The 20,823-nt window shown below is 48.9% G+C and overlaps 2 gene segments (V, D, J or C); one reads left to right on the plus strand and one right to left on the minus strand.

The window, feature by feature from the left end:
- Positions 1-1,866: 1,866 nt before the first annotated feature.
- On the minus strand, positions 1,867-20,303 carry LOC140207209 (T cell receptor beta variable 2-like). The segment is given in 4 exon segments: positions 1,867-2,253; positions 2,443-2,611; positions 18,805-19,839; positions 20,230-20,303. Coding segments are annotated over 2 exon segments (633 nt in total).
- LOC140208101 (T cell receptor beta variable 30-like) lies at positions 3,212-3,848 on the plus strand. The segment is given in 2 exon segments: positions 3,212-3,263; positions 3,529-3,848. Coding segments are annotated over 2 exon segments (372 nt in total).
- Positions 20,304-20,823: the final 520 nt, after the last annotated feature.

Raw genomic sequence — 20,823 nt, forward strand, 5'->3', positions numbered from 1 at the left:
ATACAGTCTTACGATGATGAGCAAAGTTCAGTTCAGTTCGTGGTGTTGAGTTGAGTAGTGGTGGGGAGAGAGAAGGGGGAGAGATTTGAGTCTTCAGGTGAGCCTGATGCCGAAAATCTTCCCGTTGTCCTCCAAAATCCTTTAGAGGTCACCGACTGTGTCCACAACAAAGGGGACCGTTCTTCTGTGGTTGAATTATCCACCCAGGCAAAGGTTAGATACATGGACAACTCCCCACCGATCAATCCCTTTTCTCACTGTAAGAGCTAAACTGATCGATTCGCCTGATAGATCCTCCAAAATCCCGCCTAATTTCTGTGGGCACATCAAAGCTCATTCAATGTCCAAAACATGTGTCGGAGGTCTACATCATCGGATCTCCTATTTATCTCACCGTACTGAGAACCAACTGTCATTCAAATAACTCCTCCTTCCCTTCTCTGTGTAAGAATGTACAAGCAGGCAAAATGTCCTTGGGAAGTATCAACACGCTGCCGGAAAATGGTAACATCGATTGTCCATCAAATAACGCCGCCTTCGGTCACCATAGCAACTTACGAGCTGCTCGGTGCCATCTTCAACTCAGCAGAAATCCGAAAGTTTTTTCAGTTCTTTCTCGTACATTAAAGTGACAGTCCATCAGTTAGTCTCCGTCTCTCTCCCTTTCTTTCTCTCTCTGTTTTCAAAACAACATGTCGTTGTTAAATAACTCTCTCTCTCTCTCTCTCTCTCTTTCTCTCTCTCTCTGTCTTCAAAAGCAGTCCATGGGGGTAGTCGAGCACAGTTCATCATAGGCATTAGGTGAGAGTGTGGAATGTTTTAAGAAAGGTTTTTCTTGCTCAGAGGACTGTGTGTCTCAGAAGCGGAAAGCCCGGGCTAGGTGTGGATGTGTTTACGATAGAGGTGTTTCGATAGACACTTTGATCTTTTTCCAACCGACCATCAGGATTAGCTTGAATCGGGTACATGCAGTGAAGCTAATACAACACAGGAAGAAACTTCTTTGCCCATCTGATCCGCGCCGGCCAAGATGTCCATGTACGCGATTCCACTTGACGGCCTGTGGCCCATGCCCCGAGAAGCACGATACATCAACCTTAGGGGCGTTTTCTGTGACCCGCTTTTAAAAGGCTATGGAACGCTTCCCAGTCGACTGGCATGGACTCGTCTCTTCACAGTTTACACAGTTGTCTTATTGACTGCCTGTTCGTTACTTTTCCTGTGACGGTACCGCTCCGTTCTGAATTCTGTTGTTGCTTTCCCTCGATTCACTGCTGTATCATGCTGTGATCTGTCTGCATTCAGTCGCATAGTGGATGAGAGATACGAATAAACAGAGAAAAAGAGAGAGAGGGGAGACAGAGAGGGGGGAGAGGGAGGGGACGGGAGAGAGAAAGAGAGAGAGGGAGGTGGTGGTAGGGGCGAGAGAGAGGGGGAGTGAGACAGAGAAATAAAGAGAGAGAGGTGGGAGGTGCGAGAGAGAGAGAGACAGAGACCGAGACAAAGAGAGGGTGAGGGGCGAGAGAGAGATAGAGATAGAGATAGAGAGAGAGAGAGAGAGAGAGAGAGAGAGAGAGAGAGAGAGAGAGAGAGAGAGAAAGAGAGGGTGAGGGGCGAGAAAGAGAGAGAGACTGAGAGCTGGGGGGAAGAGGAGAATGACAGAAAAGGTTTTACCTTGTAAGTCGCACGTTTACGTAGCAATTGTAATCACGGTTTGCGCGACGCTTTTGCAACTCCGGGAGTTCCGGAGTTCGGAGCTCAAATCCGGTGCCAGCTGTAAGGAGTGTGTACTTTCTCCACAGGTCTACGTGTGTTTACTGCCCTCCCCCCCCACCCCCACTCGACCCAGGTACTCTGGTTTCGCCTCTCAGTCTGATAACGTGCCGCGCTGTATCTCTAAATGGAATGAAATAAAAGAAATGTAATTGACAGCAGCACCCGGGTGCAGGAATCTCAGGGACTTCAGCAATTCAAAACAAAAGAAAAGATGTATTAAAGAAATTAAGTTGCAAAAATAACCAGAGCTCAGGTAAACTACAGAATCTTGAAGAATTCAAAGCATTCATGATACAGCGACAGAGCATAGAGGGATTAGCAAGACAGAGCACCCCCAACCCTTCTCGAAATACACCCGTAAGAACTCACGTAGGAATTGAAGACTACTTGGAGAACTTCAATGTCTCGGCGAAGCAACGATCCCCAAAGGCAACAACTGCAATGACGGTCATTGAGAATATCGTGCTCAGTTAATCCCTGCAAGTTAAATAAAACTGTTAAATACACAGAGAGCTTCAAACACTCCACGTGACCAAACGGGACTCCTTCGAACCACAGTCAAAACCCAGAGCTTGTCCAAACATAAACAATTAGTCATAATTGGTAAACGGTCGAAGGAACTGCGCATGCCCACGTGGTTACATCTAGATACTACAATCCACATACCAACTGGAGAGAAATAATCCTTTCTGTTTTTCTTCACAGCGACCCCTGGTGGTGACAAGCAGAAGAACAGGCGTTCCGTCCACGTCGTCTTCTACAAACAGGATGCTTAATTAAAGCAAATAACGATTGCCATTACCGATTCCCTCCCAATCGCCACACATGCACGTGTCTATGAGAGAGAGAGAGAAGAGTGAGAGAGAGAGAGAGAAAGAGAGAGAGAGAGAGAGAGAGATTAAGAATTAATTTACAACTGTCTCGACTACGTTGTTGGACCGACATCTTATATTCCATCTGGGCAACGCAAACCTGATAACATGAGTATCAATTTGAGGATCAAACAGATCCCTTCCTCACCTCACCTTCACCTTTCTCACCCACCTGGCTTCTCCTATCAATATCTCGCAATCCCTCTTCCTCTTCCCCTTACCTTTTACTTCTGGCTCCTTCTCCCTTCCTTTTCGGTCCTGCAGTGGCGTCTAGGCCCGTAACGCTCATTTCCCATGATGCTGCCATACGTGACGAGCACCCCCAGCATTTTGAGTGCGTTGGTTTGGATTACCAGCATCAGCGGAATCTCTGGCGTTCATGATAACGCCTGAAACTTCATGAGACGACGGAGAGTCTGCACTAACCACGTCATCGATTCCGATTGGTTAACTCGGCGGAAGGGGTGTGACTAATGTCCTCTGATTCTTCTGACGCACAAAGGGCGAAGCCGTCTGCTCCTGCCTCCGCGATTCGTCACCCTCCCTTTCAGTATTGCGTTAAAATGGACCACGGGCAAGCATTTCTCTTACTGGGGATCACGGCCTGGTTTACCTGTACGTAGGTTTTATTAAATTTCTTTCTTTCATTTTCTTCTTGTTCTTCTACTTATTATTATTATTATTATTATGCTCTCTGTCATCTAACGTTCTTCAGTTGACGATTAGTTTTCTACCTCTGTATCCGCGTCCGTCGTGTCGCCCCCTCATTCTCTACATCTCCCTTCATTTGCCCTTTCTTGTTCCACTCTTCGCCGCCCTCCTCCTTACGCCGGTCACTCAGTTTTTTCTCTTTTCTTTTCGTTCCCCTCCCGGTCCACAGGCGCGACGTCGGTGACCGTCCGCCAGACTCCCGCCGCGTTTTCCGCGCTGCCCGGCGACGGAATGGAGTTGCATTGTACGGCGGAAGGAGGGGGTGGTACTGACTATATGTACTGGTACAGACAGTACCCGGGGAACGGACCTCAGTCTCTGATCTACTCGATGACTAAAATGCACCAGGAACCGAAGGAGACGGCGGACGGGTTAACAGCCGAGAGGCAGGACAACAAGTTCAAGCTGATTTCAAAAAGTTTGACTGCGAATCAGTCGGCTCGTTATTTCTGCGCCTGGAGGTTACACAGCCGCCCGACCGGATGGTGAAACCGAACAAAAACCTCCAACTCTGAAGACAGCCTCGACTGTCAATGGGAGCGCAGGTGTGGGGGTGGGGGTGGGTGTTTAAACTGGAGTGGCGCGGGGGAGAACGAACCCAGAGCTCCAGAACAGATAGTAGAGTGGTTGCGGATACAGATTTTGTGCAACCTACCGACAAGGTCAGGAATAAACATCGATTGGGCATGGTGAGACTAAAGTTCTGGGCTGCGTGTGCTTCAGCGCAAGGAGGATCATGGGAAATGTGGCGGAGTTATAGCTTTGCTCCGCAGATGGATTTACCGGATTGTCGCCTTCAGTGAGACTTGGTTGTAGGAGGTGCAGTACCGGCAGCTCTGTATTCCGGGGTTCCGCTGTGGTGGGCGGGATAGAGCGAGAGGGATTAACGGGGTCTGTGGCACTACCTGTCAGGGGGAACGTCACGGCAATGCTCAGTCAGAACAGACTGCCTAGTTCGACTACTGAGGGTTTGTAGGTAGAATTGATTAATAAGTAAGTATAACTACGTTAATTAGATCATATTATACAACGTCCAACAGTCCGCGGAAGTTATCTTCTTTCTTATAGAGGAGGGGAGCAGAAGGGGCCATGCACAATCCTGATTTGATGGAGACAGACGTGAAGAAACACGGAAGAACATCTGTAGAAACTTCTGGAATGCCTTCTTCGCTGCCGCTGCTACTGTGCGATCGAGAATCTCCGGATGGGAAGGCCCCAAATCCTCGGCTTTGCCAATGGCCGGTTGCCGGGATCGGGGTCGAAGGGCTCGGCAGAGGCGGTGCTCGGTGCTCGGTGTCGGAGAGCTGGTCGGAGGCTCGAGGTTTTCGGACGGACTCGGAGTCGGGCTGTGGGCGGGTGCTTCCAGGTTGCAGCATCGGCAAGTTTGCGGTGCTGGAAGCTCATTGCAGGAAGCTGTTTTTTCTTCCTTCAACCGTCTGCGTGCGATGATGGGTCTTTCGAGAGACTTTGAGACTTTTTTTTACCGTGCCCATGGCCTGTTCTTCATCAAGTTACGGTATTGCTTGCACTGCTGTAACTATATGTTATAATTATGTAGTTTTGTCACTATTATTTAGTCCTGGTTTGTCTGTGTTTCTCTGATATCATTCTGGCGGACAAAATGTGTAACTTCTTAATGCATGCATTACTAAATGACAATAAAAGAGGACTGCGTGTCCTCATAATCATAACCACAATCTTACCTCAGATAAATATTATGTGGAGATTTGTGACAAATATGACTATATGATATATATGTGCAGTATCTGAAATACATCTCATGGAAATGTTTGTTTGATGATGAACTTCAATAAAAAAAATAAATTACAAAAAAGAATTTAAATCAGAACGCTGCAATGAATATCCACCTCGCTGAACAGAGCGCCAAAAGAAGCAGAATGTCGGGATCTTGTGGCTCTGGAGACTGGGGATTCGGAGGTCGGCACCTCTGCAGCCGATCGGTGTGCCATTGGAGACGGAAGATCTCTAGCTGTGTGCCGAGAGACCTGAGATCCTTGGGCACAGAGCTCGGAAAAAGCGCCGTAACGGACATCTAACATCATAAACCAGCGAGTTGTTTGCGGTGTCACCACTCCCGCTGTGAAATGGAGACAACTCTTTTTTTCCTTATTGGGGGGGGGGGGGGAGAGAGAGAGAAAGAGAGAGCCTGTGGTATGTCGAATACCGGGTGAACAATGAAGTCTTTGAAGAGCTGCCCTAAGATAGTCTTTGGAATCTTTGGAGTACTATCTTTGCTGTGGGTGCTCGGTGGGGGGTCTCGATGCTTTTTTTTGTTGGTGGGGGGAGGGGGGATTGTTGCTTGCTGCCGCTCACGCGCGGGAGGGAGGGAGCTGGGGGGGATTACTTTGGGGTTCTAACATTTCACTGGTCATTCTTTGGGGGCTCTCTTCTGTTTCCGTGGATGGTTGCGGTGAAGAAGCATATCAGGATGTATATTGTATGCATTTCTCTGACAATAAGTGTACCCTCGAAACCAAAAATGTATTAAAAGCGGTTCGCACGACGCATTTATAGTAGGGGTCGTTCCAGAGTTCGGAGTTGAAGTCCGGTATCATCTCCAAGGAAGTTTCAATTTCCCCCCTTGAAGCGGAAGTTTTAGCGGGTGCTCCGGTTTCCACCGACAGTCCAAACACCCAGCCGTTAGCAGTGTTAATTGGTAATTGTAAAGTACCGTGAGATGAGGCTGTTGGTCAAGAGGCGGGCTGGAGGGCCCGCTCCCCCACATAAATGAATTAAATCCGAGAACAGGACATGAAGGTCTGGTGTACTCCAAGGTCTTGCGGAATTCACAGTGTTACGTAGCAGCAGTTGTGATGGTTAGAGCTTAATTGTTGTCAAACAATTGACACTAGAACGTACAATCATCACAGCGACATTTGATGCTGTGCTTCGCTCTCCTGGAGTGCAAATCGATAGTAAATATTAAATATTTAAATTATAAATCATAAATAGAAAATAGAAAAGGGAAAGTAAGGCAGTGCCAAAAAAAACCTAGAGGCAGGCCGGGATATTTGGAGGGTAAGGCCCAGATCCGGGTCAGGATCCGTTCAGCAGTCTTATCACAGTTGGAAAGAAGCTGTTCCCAAATCTGGCCGTACGAGTCTTCAAGCTCCTGAGCCTTCTCCCGGAGGGAAGAGGGACGAAAAGTGTGCTGGCTGGGTGGGTCGATTTGTGCTCCAGGGAGCGCGAAGTGCAGAATCAAATATCGTGTGATGATTGTAAGCTCCAGTTTCGCGACAATAAAGTAAAATAAAGTAGGACGACGTTTCCGGTCTGTGATGTCACGCGTAGGGAGCAGATTGTCCTTCCTTCACTTCCCTGAACGCGCCATCGTCTTAACGGCCGTTTAGCAGGCTCTGACTGAAAGCCGCGCCCCTCCCTTTGAATGACAGGCTCACGCGATCACCGCGCGTCCCAGGGCGCCGGGCACCTGCCGCCTGTTGGTAATCGCGCCGTCCCTGAGCGTTGTATGTGTTTTTGTCGCTCTTCGCCGTCTGCCCGCCTGGCTGTGTGATCTCCAAGCGCAGAAATACCTGGACGAGTGATTCGTGGTCAAATTGCTGGAAACCAAGTTGAACTGGCGGTCCTGTCTCGTGGCCGTCAGCCCGTCCGACGTCTCCTTCGGCTCTACGTGCATGTAGTTCGTCGAGTAAAGCAGACTCCGAGGCTCCTACCCCGGGCTACCCACTCCTTCTGCCGTACACTGCAACTCCACTCCGTCGCCGGGCAGCGCAGTGAATGCAGCGGGCGTCTGGCGGACGGTCGCCCATCTCCCAGCTGTGGACACAGAGCGGAATTTAAGAAAAAAGTATGGAGAGACACAGAAACTTGAAGAAAACAGTTTTTAATTATTTATCTAAGGAAACCGCGCGCAACATGCAGTTCCGGCCCAACGAGACGTTCGGCCCAGCAGCCCTCCTGCTTACCACCGGACCGTAAGACCATAAGACAAAGGAGCAGGAGTCGGCCATTCGGCCCATCGACTCTGCTCCGCCATTTTTTCATGAGCTGATCCATTCTCCCATTTTGTCCCACTCCCCGGCCTTCTCACCACAACGAACCACAGGACGCTTTACAACGACCATTTCAACCAGTAACCGGTAGGTCTTCGGACCGTGGGGAGAAAGCGGAGCACCGGGAAAACCCCACCCGGTTCACGGGGCGGAACTTACAAACTCCTCCTCGAGGGCGCCGGAACTTAACTCCGGACCCCGGAACGCCCCAAGCGGTAATAGCAGCGCGCGAACCGGAAGGAGGACGGCGACTAGCTGGCGGGGTTGCGGTGATGGTGGCGTCCACCGGCCGGTCCCCGACCACCTACACGTGGACAGAGAGCGGAATAAAAAGTAGAAAGACAAAGGTGTAACGAGGCTGTACCTATCAGAGTTCATTTGGGGGCCCGAACAAAGGAATAAAACATAAAAACTGGAGAACATGACTGAGAAGGCGATTAGAGAATTCTGAATAAAACCCACTTACGACTCAATCAGGACACGATCCCCAGCAAGGCCAATATCTTCCCTTGAGCCAGTTTTCGACTGTTAGTGAAAGACAAGAGGTCGGTGGCGGAGGGAAGATCGAAGAGCTTTGCTCTTCACGGGCGGTTGGGAGATAAATCGGAGAGCAGACACGCCCCCTTATCCCGAGTTCACCAATCCGAATCGACCTGGTAATCGCCGGAATGCCGTCCGCCACGTCATAGATTTTCTAACCTCTCACTGAACGAGTTGTTATTTCTGCGCGGATCTCTCTCTCTCTCTCTCTCCGGAATTCGCACTTAATGCTCCTAACTCTCCAAATGTCTCCCGATACCACGCATTCTATCTATCTATCTACTGATCTATCTCTTTTACTCCCGTACGCACTGTCATCTCCCTTTCCTCTTTCTTTCTCTGTCCCTTTCACTCTCTCGCTCTTTCTCTCACTCTGTCATGATCCATTTCTCTCTCTTTCTCTATCTCTCTCTCTGTCTCTGTTTTATGAGGAAGTCCCACTTAATGCTCCTTACTCTCCCAATGTCTCCCGACACCACGCATCCTCTATATCTATCTACTGATCTATCTTATTTACTCCGTTATCCACTATCATCCCCCTTCCCCCTCTCTTTCTCTGTCCCTCTCTCTCTCTCTCTAACTCACTCTCTCCGTTTTACTGAGGAACTCGCACTTAATGCTCCCTACCTTCCCAATCTCTCCCGATACTACGCACTCTTTATGTCACTTTTCGAGGGGTGTCATCTCACAGTTCTACGTCCCTCTCTTTCTCGATCGACTCTTCTTTACTATTTCATTAGGATTTCTCCCTGCATTTCCCGATCTATTGGTCACTGCACGAGCAATTACCCGCTAAATGAGCCGAGCCATTGTTGAAAAGAAACTCACATGTAATCAGGGCTAGAGTTTGCCAGAAGACTTGTGGGAGATTCTGAAGTCATCTGGAAGAAGCTTTTATGGTCCGATGAAACCAAAATTGAGCTTATTTGGCAATCGGATTGAAACGCTATGTTTGGCGTAAGCCACATGCTCACATCATCAAAAACACACCATCCTAACCGTGAACCGTGGTGGCGGCTGCATCATGCTGTGGGGATGTTTCACTGTAGCAAGCCCTGGAAGGCTTGTGAAGGTAGAGGGTAAAATGAATGCAGCAAAATATAGGGAAATCCCGGAGAAAAACCTGATGCAGTCTGCAAGAGAACTGCGGCTTGGGAGGGGATTTGTTTTCTAGTAAAGCAGTGACCCCAGGCATAAAGCAAATACTACACAGGAATGGCTTAAAAACAACAAAGTTAATGTCCTGGAGTGGCCAAGTCAGAGTCCAGACCTTCATCTAATCGAGAATGTGCGGCTGGACTTGAAAAGGACTGCTCACTCATGATCCCCATGCAATCTGACAGATCTTGAGCAGTTTTGTAAAGAAGAATAGGGAAAAATTGCAGTGTCCACATGTGCAAAGCTGCTCGAGCCCCATCAACACAGACTCAAGGCTGGAATTGCTGCCAAAGAGGCATCTACTCGTACTGACTTGAAGGGGGTTAAAACTTGGACAATCAATTATTTTTTGTTTTATGTTTGTAAATAATTTAGATCACTTTGTAGCGACCTGATTTCACACGGAAGAGTCTCTTTCTGTCTATCAGTGTCAAACTAGCCAAACTGCATCCACACTGACTCAATGCTGTAAAACAAAAAAACATGAAAACTTTCAAGGAGGGGTGCGTAATTTTCGCAGGCACTGTGTCCGACCATAAATCGGTAACGTCGAGGAGCAGAATTAGGCCACTGGCCCATCCATTCTGCTGCGCTATTTCATCATCCATTTTCCATCTCATCCCCAATCTTCAGCCTTCTCACCGTATCCCTTGATGCCCTGATCAATCAACTATCTATCAAGATCTGCCTTAGATGTTCAGCTGCGTGTGACAAACAAGTCCACCGATTCACGACTCCCTATCTAAAGAAATTCCTCCCCATCTCCTTTCTGAAAGGACGGCCCTCCATTCTGAGGCTGTGCCCTCTGGTCTTAAACTTATACTTTATACTTTATTGTCGCCAAACAATTGATACTAGAACATACAATCATCACAGCGATATTTGATTCTGCGCTTCCGCTCCCTGGATTACAAATATTGAATATTAAAAATAGTAAAAATTAGTAAATATTAAAATTTTCAATTATAAATCATAAATCGAAAATGGAAAAACGGAAAGTAAGGTAGTGAAAAAAAAACCCAGATCCGGGTCAGGATCCGTTCAGCAGTCTTATCACAGTTGGAAAGAAGCTGTTCCCGAATCTGGCCGTACGAGTCTTCAAGCTCCTGAGCCTTCTCCCGGAGGGAAGAGGGACGAAAATGTGTTGGCTGGGTGGGTCGTGTCCTTGATTATCCTGGCAGCACTGCTCCGACAGCGTGCGGTGCAAAGTGAGTCCAAGGATGAAAGATTGGTTTGTGTGATGTGCTGCGCCGTGGTCACGATCTTCTGCAGCTTCTCTCGGTCTTAGACAGGACAACTTCCGTACCAGGTTGTGGTGCACCCTGTACTCTATTATACTCTACCACCATAGGTAACATCCTCTCCACGTCCACTCTATCAAGGTCTTTCAACAAGCTTCGATCAGATCACCTCTCGCTCTTCCGAATTCCAGTGAATACAGGCCCAGAGCCATCAAACACTCTTCATATGACAGACCATTCAATCCTGCAGTCATTTCCGCGAACCTCCTTTGAACCCTCTCCGGTTTCAGCACGAACTTTCTAAGATAAAAGGCCCAGAACTGCCCATAACACTCCAGGTGAGGTCTGGAGAGTAACCTTTAGGGAATCCTCCACAAGGACTCCCAAATCCCGTTGCGCCTCAATGTATATTTCTATTTTCTCTCCATATCGACCGCCAAAGTACATGCCCGTATATTTCGCGACACTGTATTCTGTCTGTAACTTCCTTGCCCATTTTCCGAAGCTACCTTCTGCACCTATTTCATTTAACCTTCCTGCCCCGCCACCTGCCTTTGTGTTGCCTGCAAACTTTGCAACAAAGCCAACAAGGCCATCATCTAAATCACTGACGTATAATGTACAAGTAACTGGTCCCAACCCGGATCCCTGTGAAACACCAGTAGTCACTGGCAGCCAATGAGAATAGGCTCCCTTCATTCCCACTCTTCGCCTCCTGACATTCAGCCACTGCCTTGTCCATGCGGGAATCTTTCCTGTCATGCCAGGGGCGTGTAGCCTACAGAGCAGCCCCGTTTACAGCACCTTGTCAAAATCCTTCTGAAAATCCAAGTATACCACATCGTCTGACTCTTTCTTGTCTATCCTGCTTGTTATTTCCTCAAGGAATTCCAACAGGTTTGTCAGGCAAGATTTTCCTTTGAGGAAACCATAGTCTCTAATGCCTACTCCATCGTGTGCCTCTAAGTACCCCGAAACCACATCCTTAACAATTGAGTCCAACATCTTCTCAACAACTGAGATCACTTGAGACTGGGGTGACTTTTCCAGTTTGCCAGTCTCCGGGAGTCATTCCAGAATCCAGTGATTCTTGAAAGGTCATTACTAATGCGGCCACAATCTCTTCGGCCACCTCACTCAGAACCCCTGGGGTGTAGACCTGCTGGTGCAGCCGACCTATCTCGCTGCAATCCTTTCAGATCCCCAAGGATCCTAAAGCACTTTCCGTGCATCTACCCCTCCACCATGTCTGCTAATTTCTTTCTCTCTCTCCCTCTTTCTCTCTCTCTCTTTCTCTCTCTCTCTCTCTCTTTCTCTCTATCTCTAGCTCGCTCGCTCCTTCTCAACAACAAAGAAAGACAGATAGATAGGTAGAGAGATAAGCAGGTAGACAGATAGAGAGATAGATAGATTAGATAGATAGATAGATAGATAGAGAGAGAGAGAATAGATAGATAGATAGACAGATAGACAGATAAGCAGGTAGATAGAGATAGATGGATAGATAGATAGATAGACAGACAGATAAGCAGGTAGATAGAGATAGATGGAAAGCTAGATAGATAGATATATAGATAGATAGATAGATAGATAGATAGATAGATAGATAGATAGATAGATAGATAGATAGATAGATAGACAGACAGATTGTTAGGGTCAACATTGCGGGCTATGTTTGGTTGACCTGCTTCCTTTCTACCCCATCCAGACTGCCCTTTATTTGTCAATACGCTTATTTGACAGAAATTGCGCTTTCAACAATTTCGCGGAGGAACTGAGAGCGGCAGAAGGGCCGGATCCTCTTCCTGTCGCTGCGGTTACCTCTCTGTCCCTGTTCCTTGGCGTGGCGGAGACGGTTGAATTCGGTGCTCCGATGTCGCCTCCTGCTGTTGCTGCAGGGAAACACCCACTTTGTCAACACCGCACAATGCACCCAAGTTCTTACTCCCGGTCAGTCCACCTGTCCCTTGATCTCGATCAACCAATCAATCTATCTATCTATCTTTTACATATCAATCCAACTGTCTATCTATCTATTCATCTATCTGCTGGTCTATCTACCTATAGTCATCTCTCTCTCTCTCTAACCGTCTCTCTCTCTATCTATTAATCTATCCATTAATTTATCTATATATCTTTTCGTCTATCTGTTTATCTATCTATCTATCCATCCTTCTATTTATCTATTTATCTATCTCTCTATCATTCTATCCATTAATCTATCTCTCTTTATCCATCCATTACACTCAGTCTAACTGTCTCTCTCGATCTGTCTATCGATCCATCCATTCATTTATCTATATATCTGTCTATCAATCTACCAATCTATCTCTATCTATCTAATCACCTACCTAGCTATCTATCTGTTTACCTTTATATAACTATATAACAAATACAGCACGGAAACAGGCCGTCTCGGCCCTTCTAGTCCGTGCCGAACGCTTAATCTCACCTAGTCCCACCGACCTGCACTCGGTCCATTACCCCCCATTCCTTTCCTGTCCGCATAGCTGTCCAATTATACTTTAATGACAATATCCAGCCTGCCTCACACACTTCTGCTGGAAGCACGTTCCACCCAGCCACCACTCTCTGTGTAAAGAAGTTCCCCATCGTTTCACCCCTAAACTTTTCCCCCTAACTCTCAACTCATGTCCTCTTGTTTGAATCTCCCCTAATTTCAATGGAAAAAAGCCTATCCACGTCAACTCAGTCTATCCCCCTCATAATTTTAAATACCTCTATCAAGTCCCCCCTCAACCTTCTACGCTCCAAAGAATAAAGACCCAACTTGTTCAACCTTTCTCTGTAACTTAGGTGCTGAAACCCAGGTACATTTCAGTAAATCTTCTCTGTACTCTCTCTATTTTGTTGACATCTTTCCTATAATTCGGTGACCAGAACTGTACACAACTGTATCCATCTATCTATCATTCCATCTAGCTATCTAGCTAAGTAAATTTTTTGCACCACTTCTACAAGAAAGAACCCATTGGTTTTCTTTGGCGATACACCGGGGAAAAAGTCCTTCCCGAACCCTTCAGTAACCCACCGATTGAACACCAGCCGAATCAGAGGGCAGTAACCAACTAACCGGCAGGTCTGGCCACTGTGACTGGGAAACCGGAGCTCCTGGTCACGGGAAGAGCGTGCAAGCTCCGTAGAGAGAGCGTCGGAATTGACCTCCGAACCCTGACGTCACGATCTGCAATAGCGTCGCGCTCACGGCGACTCAACCCTGGCGCTCTTGGATTATGTTTAAACTGGTGGTGTGCTTGCAAGTGCTACTTATGACATGCTAGAAGCTATTCATCGCGACCCTTATCCGCGCCTCCTTGAAACCACCCCGCGCGGAAGGCCCGGCCCCCTTCGTTTGAGTGACAGCCCCTTTCTCCCCCGCCTCTGGGGCACCTCTCCTATTACCAATGTGCAAGCCTCGCTTCAGCGTTGATCGTTTTTGTTCGGTTTCACCATCCGCTCGAGCGGCTGTGTAAACTCCAGGCGCAGAAGTAACGAGCCGAGTGGTTCTCAGTCAAATTGTTGGCAGTCAGCTGCAAATGGTAATCACCTCTCCTGGCCGTCAATCCATCCTCCGTTTCCTTCGGGCTGACGTGCATGCTGCTCATCGAGTAAAACAGGTTCCGAGGTTGTTTCCCCGGGTACTGTCGGTACCAGTACATGTAGTGACTGCTACCCCCTCCTTCCGCCGTACACTGCAAATCCATCCTGTCGCCAGGCGGTGCGGTGAATGCGACCGGAGTCTGGCGGACAGTCACCGACGTCCCGCCTGTGGAGAGGGAGCGGAGGCCAGGGTGAGGAGGGTACTTCGTGACGGACCTCAGGGGTGAGTGAGGCAGGATCTGAAGGAGGGGCGCGCCTGAGGGAGAGGGACGTTGTATTGATGCTGATCAATTGCGGCACACACTGAATATCAGAACTCCTCTGGGTTCAGGAATCATGGAAAGGAAAAGATATGTGGTGGCGAGCACAGGAAATGAAGATCACGTGGGGACAGAGAAGACAGACTTTATTTAATAGAACCCCCAAACACCGAAACCAGGTCAGGGTCAACAGCAAGACCAATGGCCTGCTTTGAGTCATTTTTACTGAATAATGAGAGAGAGATGTGAGAGAGAGAGGGAGAGAAAGAAAGAGAGAGAGAGAGAGAGAGAGAGAGAGAGAGAGAGTGAGCACGAAGACAAAAAGTGGCCACATTTCCCAGAGCTCCCTTGGGTGCAGGAACATGGGAAATAACCATGAGGAGAAGTTAGGTAGTAGATGAAAAAGAAAGCGGAAAGCAAGATATTAAATAAAACCCACTTTTTACTGTTAAACCAGGCAGCGATCCCCAGTAAGAGCACTGCCCCTCTTGGCTTCATTCTACGTAATAATAAAAGAGGGAAGGTTGAATGGCCGAGGTAGAAGTTTCGCTCTTTGCCGATGGTGTGGCGATATATCCATGATTAGACACGCCCTTTTCCTGAGGTAACCAATCAGAATTAGTGTGGTCGGTCGTATACCGTTTCATTGTCACATTTCACTCGTTCAACCGCAAGATGTCTCTTAAATCTCCCCAACTCTCACACTCACTCGACACCTTTTCTCTTTCCGTCTTGTTTAAGGTAGAGATCTCGTCATTTACCCATCCATCATCCATTTCTCTCTGTTAAGGGAGAACTATCGCGTTTTCCAAACCTCAAAGTGTCTCCCATACCCCCTCCCCCGTCGCATTACCATCAATCATACATAATACCTCACCACCACTCGCCTAAACATAATGAGACTCTTTCTTTTTACCATCTTTCGTTCTTTCATTCCTTTTCTTTCTGTCTTTTGTTCTATATTTCTTTCTATCCTCTATGTCTGTCTCTCCCTGTTTCTCTGTCTCTCTTCCCATCCAACAACCTGAAAATATAATACACATTTTTCGTTCTTTCATTGTGTTCTTTCTGTCTTTTTTTCTATCCTCTCTGTCTGTCTCTCTCTGATTCTCCGTCTCTCTTCCCATCAGTCAGTTTGAAAATATAATACATATTTTTCGTTCTTTCATTGTTTTCTATCCGACTTTTGTTCTGTCTCTCCTTCTTGCTTTCTATCCTCTCTCTGCCTCTCACTCTCTGTCTCTCTTCCTGGAATTATAATACGCACTTGTTTCGGAGTATTGGTTGTAATCTCTCCCCTCATCCCCACCCCCGCCCCCCACTCCCAACGGTATTTCTCACCAGGTTCAACGACTGCTTCATCCCCTCTGTGATCCGACTGTTGGACGGTCCTCTGGTACGATACGATGGAGGCTTGACGCATCCCGGTTCGGGACGGCGGGCTCGTGGCCGGCGAGACACCGGGGGAAAGTCGCGGACGCAGCCCGGCACGTCACAGGAGCCATCCACTCCTCCGCGGACTCTATCCACACTTCCCGCAGCCAGCGTCATCAAAGACCCCCCCCCCCCCCCCGACACCAGCCCGGGATATTCTCTTCTCTACCCCTCTCATCGGGCAGGAGATACAGAATCCCGAACGCCCGTCCCATCAGGCTCAGGGACAGTTTCCACCCCGCTATTATCAGACTATCGAACGACCCCCTCGGACGATCAGATGGACTCCTGACCTCACGATCTACCTCGCTATGACCCCCTTGCACCTGATCGTCCGCCTGCACCGCACATTCTCTGTAACTGCGGCACTTCATTCTGCATTCCGATTTTGTTTTCCTTCCTACTACGCCAATATCCTCCCGTATCTCGGAACTAGCGACAAGAACAAACAACTTACTAATTGCCAAGTATTTTTTATGCTGAGGGTGTCGTGGTCCGGTCCGAAGTCCGCATTCCGGTTCACGGTCCGGTCCGCGGACTCCGGACTCCGGGTCTTCCGGCTGTCCCTTGCTTCGATTGGACTTAACCATTAAGCACCTGATGCCCATCTTGGGGCTGGGAATGTAAGTGGCCCTGAGATCGAGTCTGGTTGCTGGGTCGTCTCATCAGTCTCCCCTTGGAGCAACCCACTGGTGGGAGGCTAGTGCAGTCATCGAGGTATGGATTTGGCTCTTCCGTAGCCCACCGAGGTTACCGGCCACCTCAAGTCTTGGAGCCACCCCGGACCTAGCTCCCTTCCTGCCCCTTGCCTCCGTCTGATAAGCCAGGCCGTTTGCCGTTACCCTGCGGTTGGGTCCATCCCTCCCTGCCCTTGCCACCGCGGGGTGGAGACAGGCGTGCTGCCCAGGAGTTGCCTCGAAGTACCCTTGCCCCGTCAAGCCCTCGTCGAGCCTCCAAGAAACCAAGCCTCGTCACATCTTCGCCTGGTCTCCAAGAATCTCCAATCCTCGTCACGTCTTCGCCTAGTTTTGTGGTCCGAGCCCGCGTCAAGACCAAGCTTCTGGGTCCTTGTCCGGTCTCTGGCTCGGAGTCCACGCCCAGGCTGCTTTTTCCCAGTCTCTCGTCCTGGTCCTGCTTCCCTAGCCTAGTCTGTGTTCCTCTCCCTACTCCTAGTCTGCGTCCTGTCTCGTCATTCAGTTTTGTCCGCTCCTGTTCCTAGTACTTCAGTGTCTGTGCCTTCTATTTGGGTCCGTTCCCAACGCCCCCCAATGTGACAGAGGGTGAAGGATGCCCGCTGCCAACTCTACCTGATCCTCTCCTAACCTTATAAACCCCTCTCAGGTCCCTCCTTAGTCCCCGTCGCTCCAATTCCCCCAAGTTTGTCCCACCTCTCTCTAGAGCTCATGCCCGCCCCCCGATCTAGGCGGAGGCGTTTCCGGACCGTCGGGCAGCGCGGGAGACGAATACCACCCTCGGTGCGGCTGGGAACGTGCTCAGTTCATCTGTGTTGTAAACACAGGGGATTCTAAAGATGCTGTAAATCCAGCGAAGCTCACTTAAAATGCCGGAGGAACTCAGCAGGCCATCCGGAATGAACAAAGGCGGTCGGCGTTTCGAGCCCAGAGCCGCAATCAGTTCCTTCGTCGTCATCGGAATATTCCTTTAGGACCTTCGTTGAGGACCCATCGACCCGCGTGGACCCGGGCCCACAAGATCCGGAGAACCGTGCAGCACAGGCCACACCCTTCGGCCCACGGTCTCAAACTTACCCCCTCCCACATAGCGCAGAGCTGATCCGGGCGGCATCGTGTTCAGCCGAACTCTCGTCGAAGCCTCCGAGCCGTCTCCTTATGGGGTGTCCAGAACAGAATGTGACAACCTAAATCTATCATAAGGAGACGTTTTCTAAATCTTCAACGAAACGACTTGACCCTTCAAAGCGTCTGGGGGCGGGGGGACCACCGGATTTGCACGTGATATTCCATTTACAGCGGAAGCAAGTTTTTACATACTTTGTACATGACATTGTGGAATAACGAACGTGGTCAGATGATGGAGTGTTGGGGGGGGGGCGGTCAGCGGGGCGGGCGGGAGTTGGGGGGGTGGGCTCCCCCATAAAGCTGCGACTGAAGAAGAAAATCAGACGCTCAGGATTGTTAGCAAGTTAGCATAAAAATTGCGGGCTATGTTTGGTTGACCTGCTTCCTTTCCACCCCATCCAGACTGCCCTTTATTTGTCCTGACTCTGGTTTGACCGTATTTGCGCTTTCAACAATTCCGCGGAGGAACTGAGAGGGGCAGAAGGGCAGGATCCCTTTCCTGTCCCTGCGGTTTCCTCTCTGTCCCTGTTCCTTGGCCAGTCGGAAACTGTTGCATTTGGTGCTCCGATGTCGCCCCCTGCTGTTGGTGCAAAGAAATACCCACTTTGTCAACTCCGCACAATTCACCCAAGTTCTTATTCCCGGTCAGTTCACCTGTCTGTTGATCTCGATCAATCTATCTATGTATCCATCTATTACATACCTATCTATCTGTCTGTCTATCTATTCATCTATCTGTCTATCTTTCTATCTATAATAATCTATCTCTTGCTCTCTCTAACTGTCTCTCTATCTGTCTATCTATCTATATATCAATTTATTTATCTATGTATCTACCTATCCGTCTGTCTGTCTCTCTATCTATCTATCCATTTGTTCATCTAACTCTTCCTCTATCCATCTATCTAGCTACCTATGTAGATATCTATCTATCTATTCATCTGGATATCCGACCACCTACCAATAATCGTCTCTCTCTCTCTCTCTCCTCTCTCTCTCTCTCTCTCTCAAACTGTCTCCCTCTCGATCTATCTATTTATCTGTCTATTTGTTTATCTCTCTATCTATCTATCTATCTAACTGTCTACCTATATATCTAACTATCTAATTTATCTATCTATCTATCTATATTATCTATCTGTCTCGCTCATTCTCTGTATATCTATCTGTCTTTCTCTGTTGTGGAGAAGGAGAGAGCGAGCCAGAAGGAGAGAGAGAGATAGAGAGAGAGATTAGCAGACTTGGTGGAGATGTAGATACACGGGTATACGTTTAGCTAGCCAGGTAAGCAGGTCAATGAGTATGATATAAGCGTCAGTTGCCACTGCATTAGATACCTGCTGTACCCAACAGACTGCCCACTGAGTGTAGGCTCATCGTCCTCTGCTGCCGTCGCCCATCCGCCTCAGGATTCGACGTGTTGTGCGTTCAGAGACGCTCTTCTGCCCACGGCTGTTGTAACGTTGGTCTTTGCGGGTAACCGTCGCCTTCCAGTCTCAGTGAGCCAGCCTGGCCTCTGTCTGCGGACCTCTCCCGTGAAGAATTCTTCTACAAGCGCAGAAATGCCGCTCAGCGGATACGTATCAGCTGTATCGCAGTAGATTTAATTTGGCTTTTTCCGACACTCATCAACTAAAAAAACTCTTCTGTGTCAAAGTGAAAACAGATCTCTACAAAGTGATCTGTATTGTTCACAAATACAGGTAGTTGCTTCCATTTGCTTTTTAGCAGGGTCAGCACAACATTGTGGGCCGAATGACCTGTTTCTGTGTTGTCCGGTTCTACATCCTACGGAGCTTGTTCGACCTGAATGTACTGTGTAATGATTTGTTCTGCATGTACAGAAAGCCTTTCGTTATATCTCGGTGGCGTGACAATGATAAACCTATTCCAATCCTTGCCAGAGACGGAGAACTCCTGCAGCAAAGTAAAAGGCCCCTCGGTCCATCCAGTTCCGGTTCTGTACCTAGGTCCGATCTGCTCCCGGAACCTTGGCAGAGTTGCTCTGCGGGGAGATCTGTTGGAGTTTTTGTACTGGCGCCCAGTATCTCTACAACGCTGTGCGCCATCGGTAGTAGCGCAGAAATAGGTCGCCGCGTCCGCGGCCTTCACGCCCTCGACCTGGAGGGTGAACTCCTTATTCTCCTTTGCCCTGGTGATGACGAACCCGCTCTTGAAGTCCTCCTCCCGCCGGGCCTCGCTGTTGAGGTAGACGGACCCGATCAAGGCCAGCCCGCCGGTGGACGGTTGGCGGTACCGGAGCATGTAGTCACGGTGCTGCCCCTTCTGAAGGCACTTCATCTCTGCCGGCGCCCCCTGGTGGACGCTGAGAGATCCGGGCCGCTGGTGGATCTCATCGGCCGGGCAGACACCTGCATAGAGAGAAGTGATAGGGGTTAGGAAAAACAGTGATGGACGGCGATGTGTTGCGCTGCATACACTAACCACGCGCAAAAAGGATTCATTTGGAGACTCGAGCTGTGGCGAAGCGGTTCGCCTTACGGTATTAAAACGCCAGCAACACGAGTTCAGTTCCCGCATCTGACCGTGAGGAATTAGTCCGCGTGGGTTTCGTCCGGGCGGCCCCACATTCAGAAGACTGCCGGGTTATCGGGTTAATTAGTCGTTTTGGGGGTGTAATCGGGCAGTTTGGGCCGCGCCGCAGCTCAACGAGAAGCGAGAGTCGGAACTCGAAAAGAGTTTGAGACATTTTGAGAGGAGGAAGCGGACAGCCGGAGAGCGAAGAGCACGTTCTCACGTACACAGAGCCAGAGAGAAGATCGTAGCAGAGAGGCAGCGCGCAGGCATCATTGCTACCGGGCCGAGGCGGGTTCTAGTTCTTCAGTTCGCTCGGCGGACTGAAAGGTAGGCGGGCGACGTCGGAAGCTGAGTGCGGGTCTCGGGTTATCACCCCTCCCCTTCCTAACCGAACGAGACGGAGAGACACTCGTCGTGGTGCGGTGGAGCGGCCGCTTCCGGGGGCCACGATCGTGGTTCGAACCTGACCACGGGCGCCGTCTGCTCATCGAGTTGCTGGGGAGTTTCCAAATTCCAAATTCTCTTTGCATAATTTGTTCACTTTGTAATGCATAGTCATTTCATTTATTTGCTCTGTACAGCTGTCGAAGAACAAGAAGTTCCACGACGTTGAACTCAGCAGTAATAAAACAGATTCCGTTCCACATAACATATATACAGTAGCATGCAAAAGTTTGGGCACCCCAGCCAAAATGTCTGCTACCGTGAATAGCTAAGCGAGGAAAACATGACCTGATTTCCGAAAGGCATAAAGTTAAAGACGACACATTTCTTTAATATTTTAAGCAAGATTACTTTTTTTTTATTTCCATCTTTTG

This window comes from Mobula birostris, chromosome 13, assembly GCF_030028105.1.
Source record: "Mobula birostris isolate sMobBir1 chromosome 13, sMobBir1.hap1, whole genome shotgun sequence".
Lineage (NCBI taxonomy): Eukaryota > Metazoa > Chordata > Chondrichthyes > Myliobatiformes > Myliobatidae > Mobula > Mobula birostris.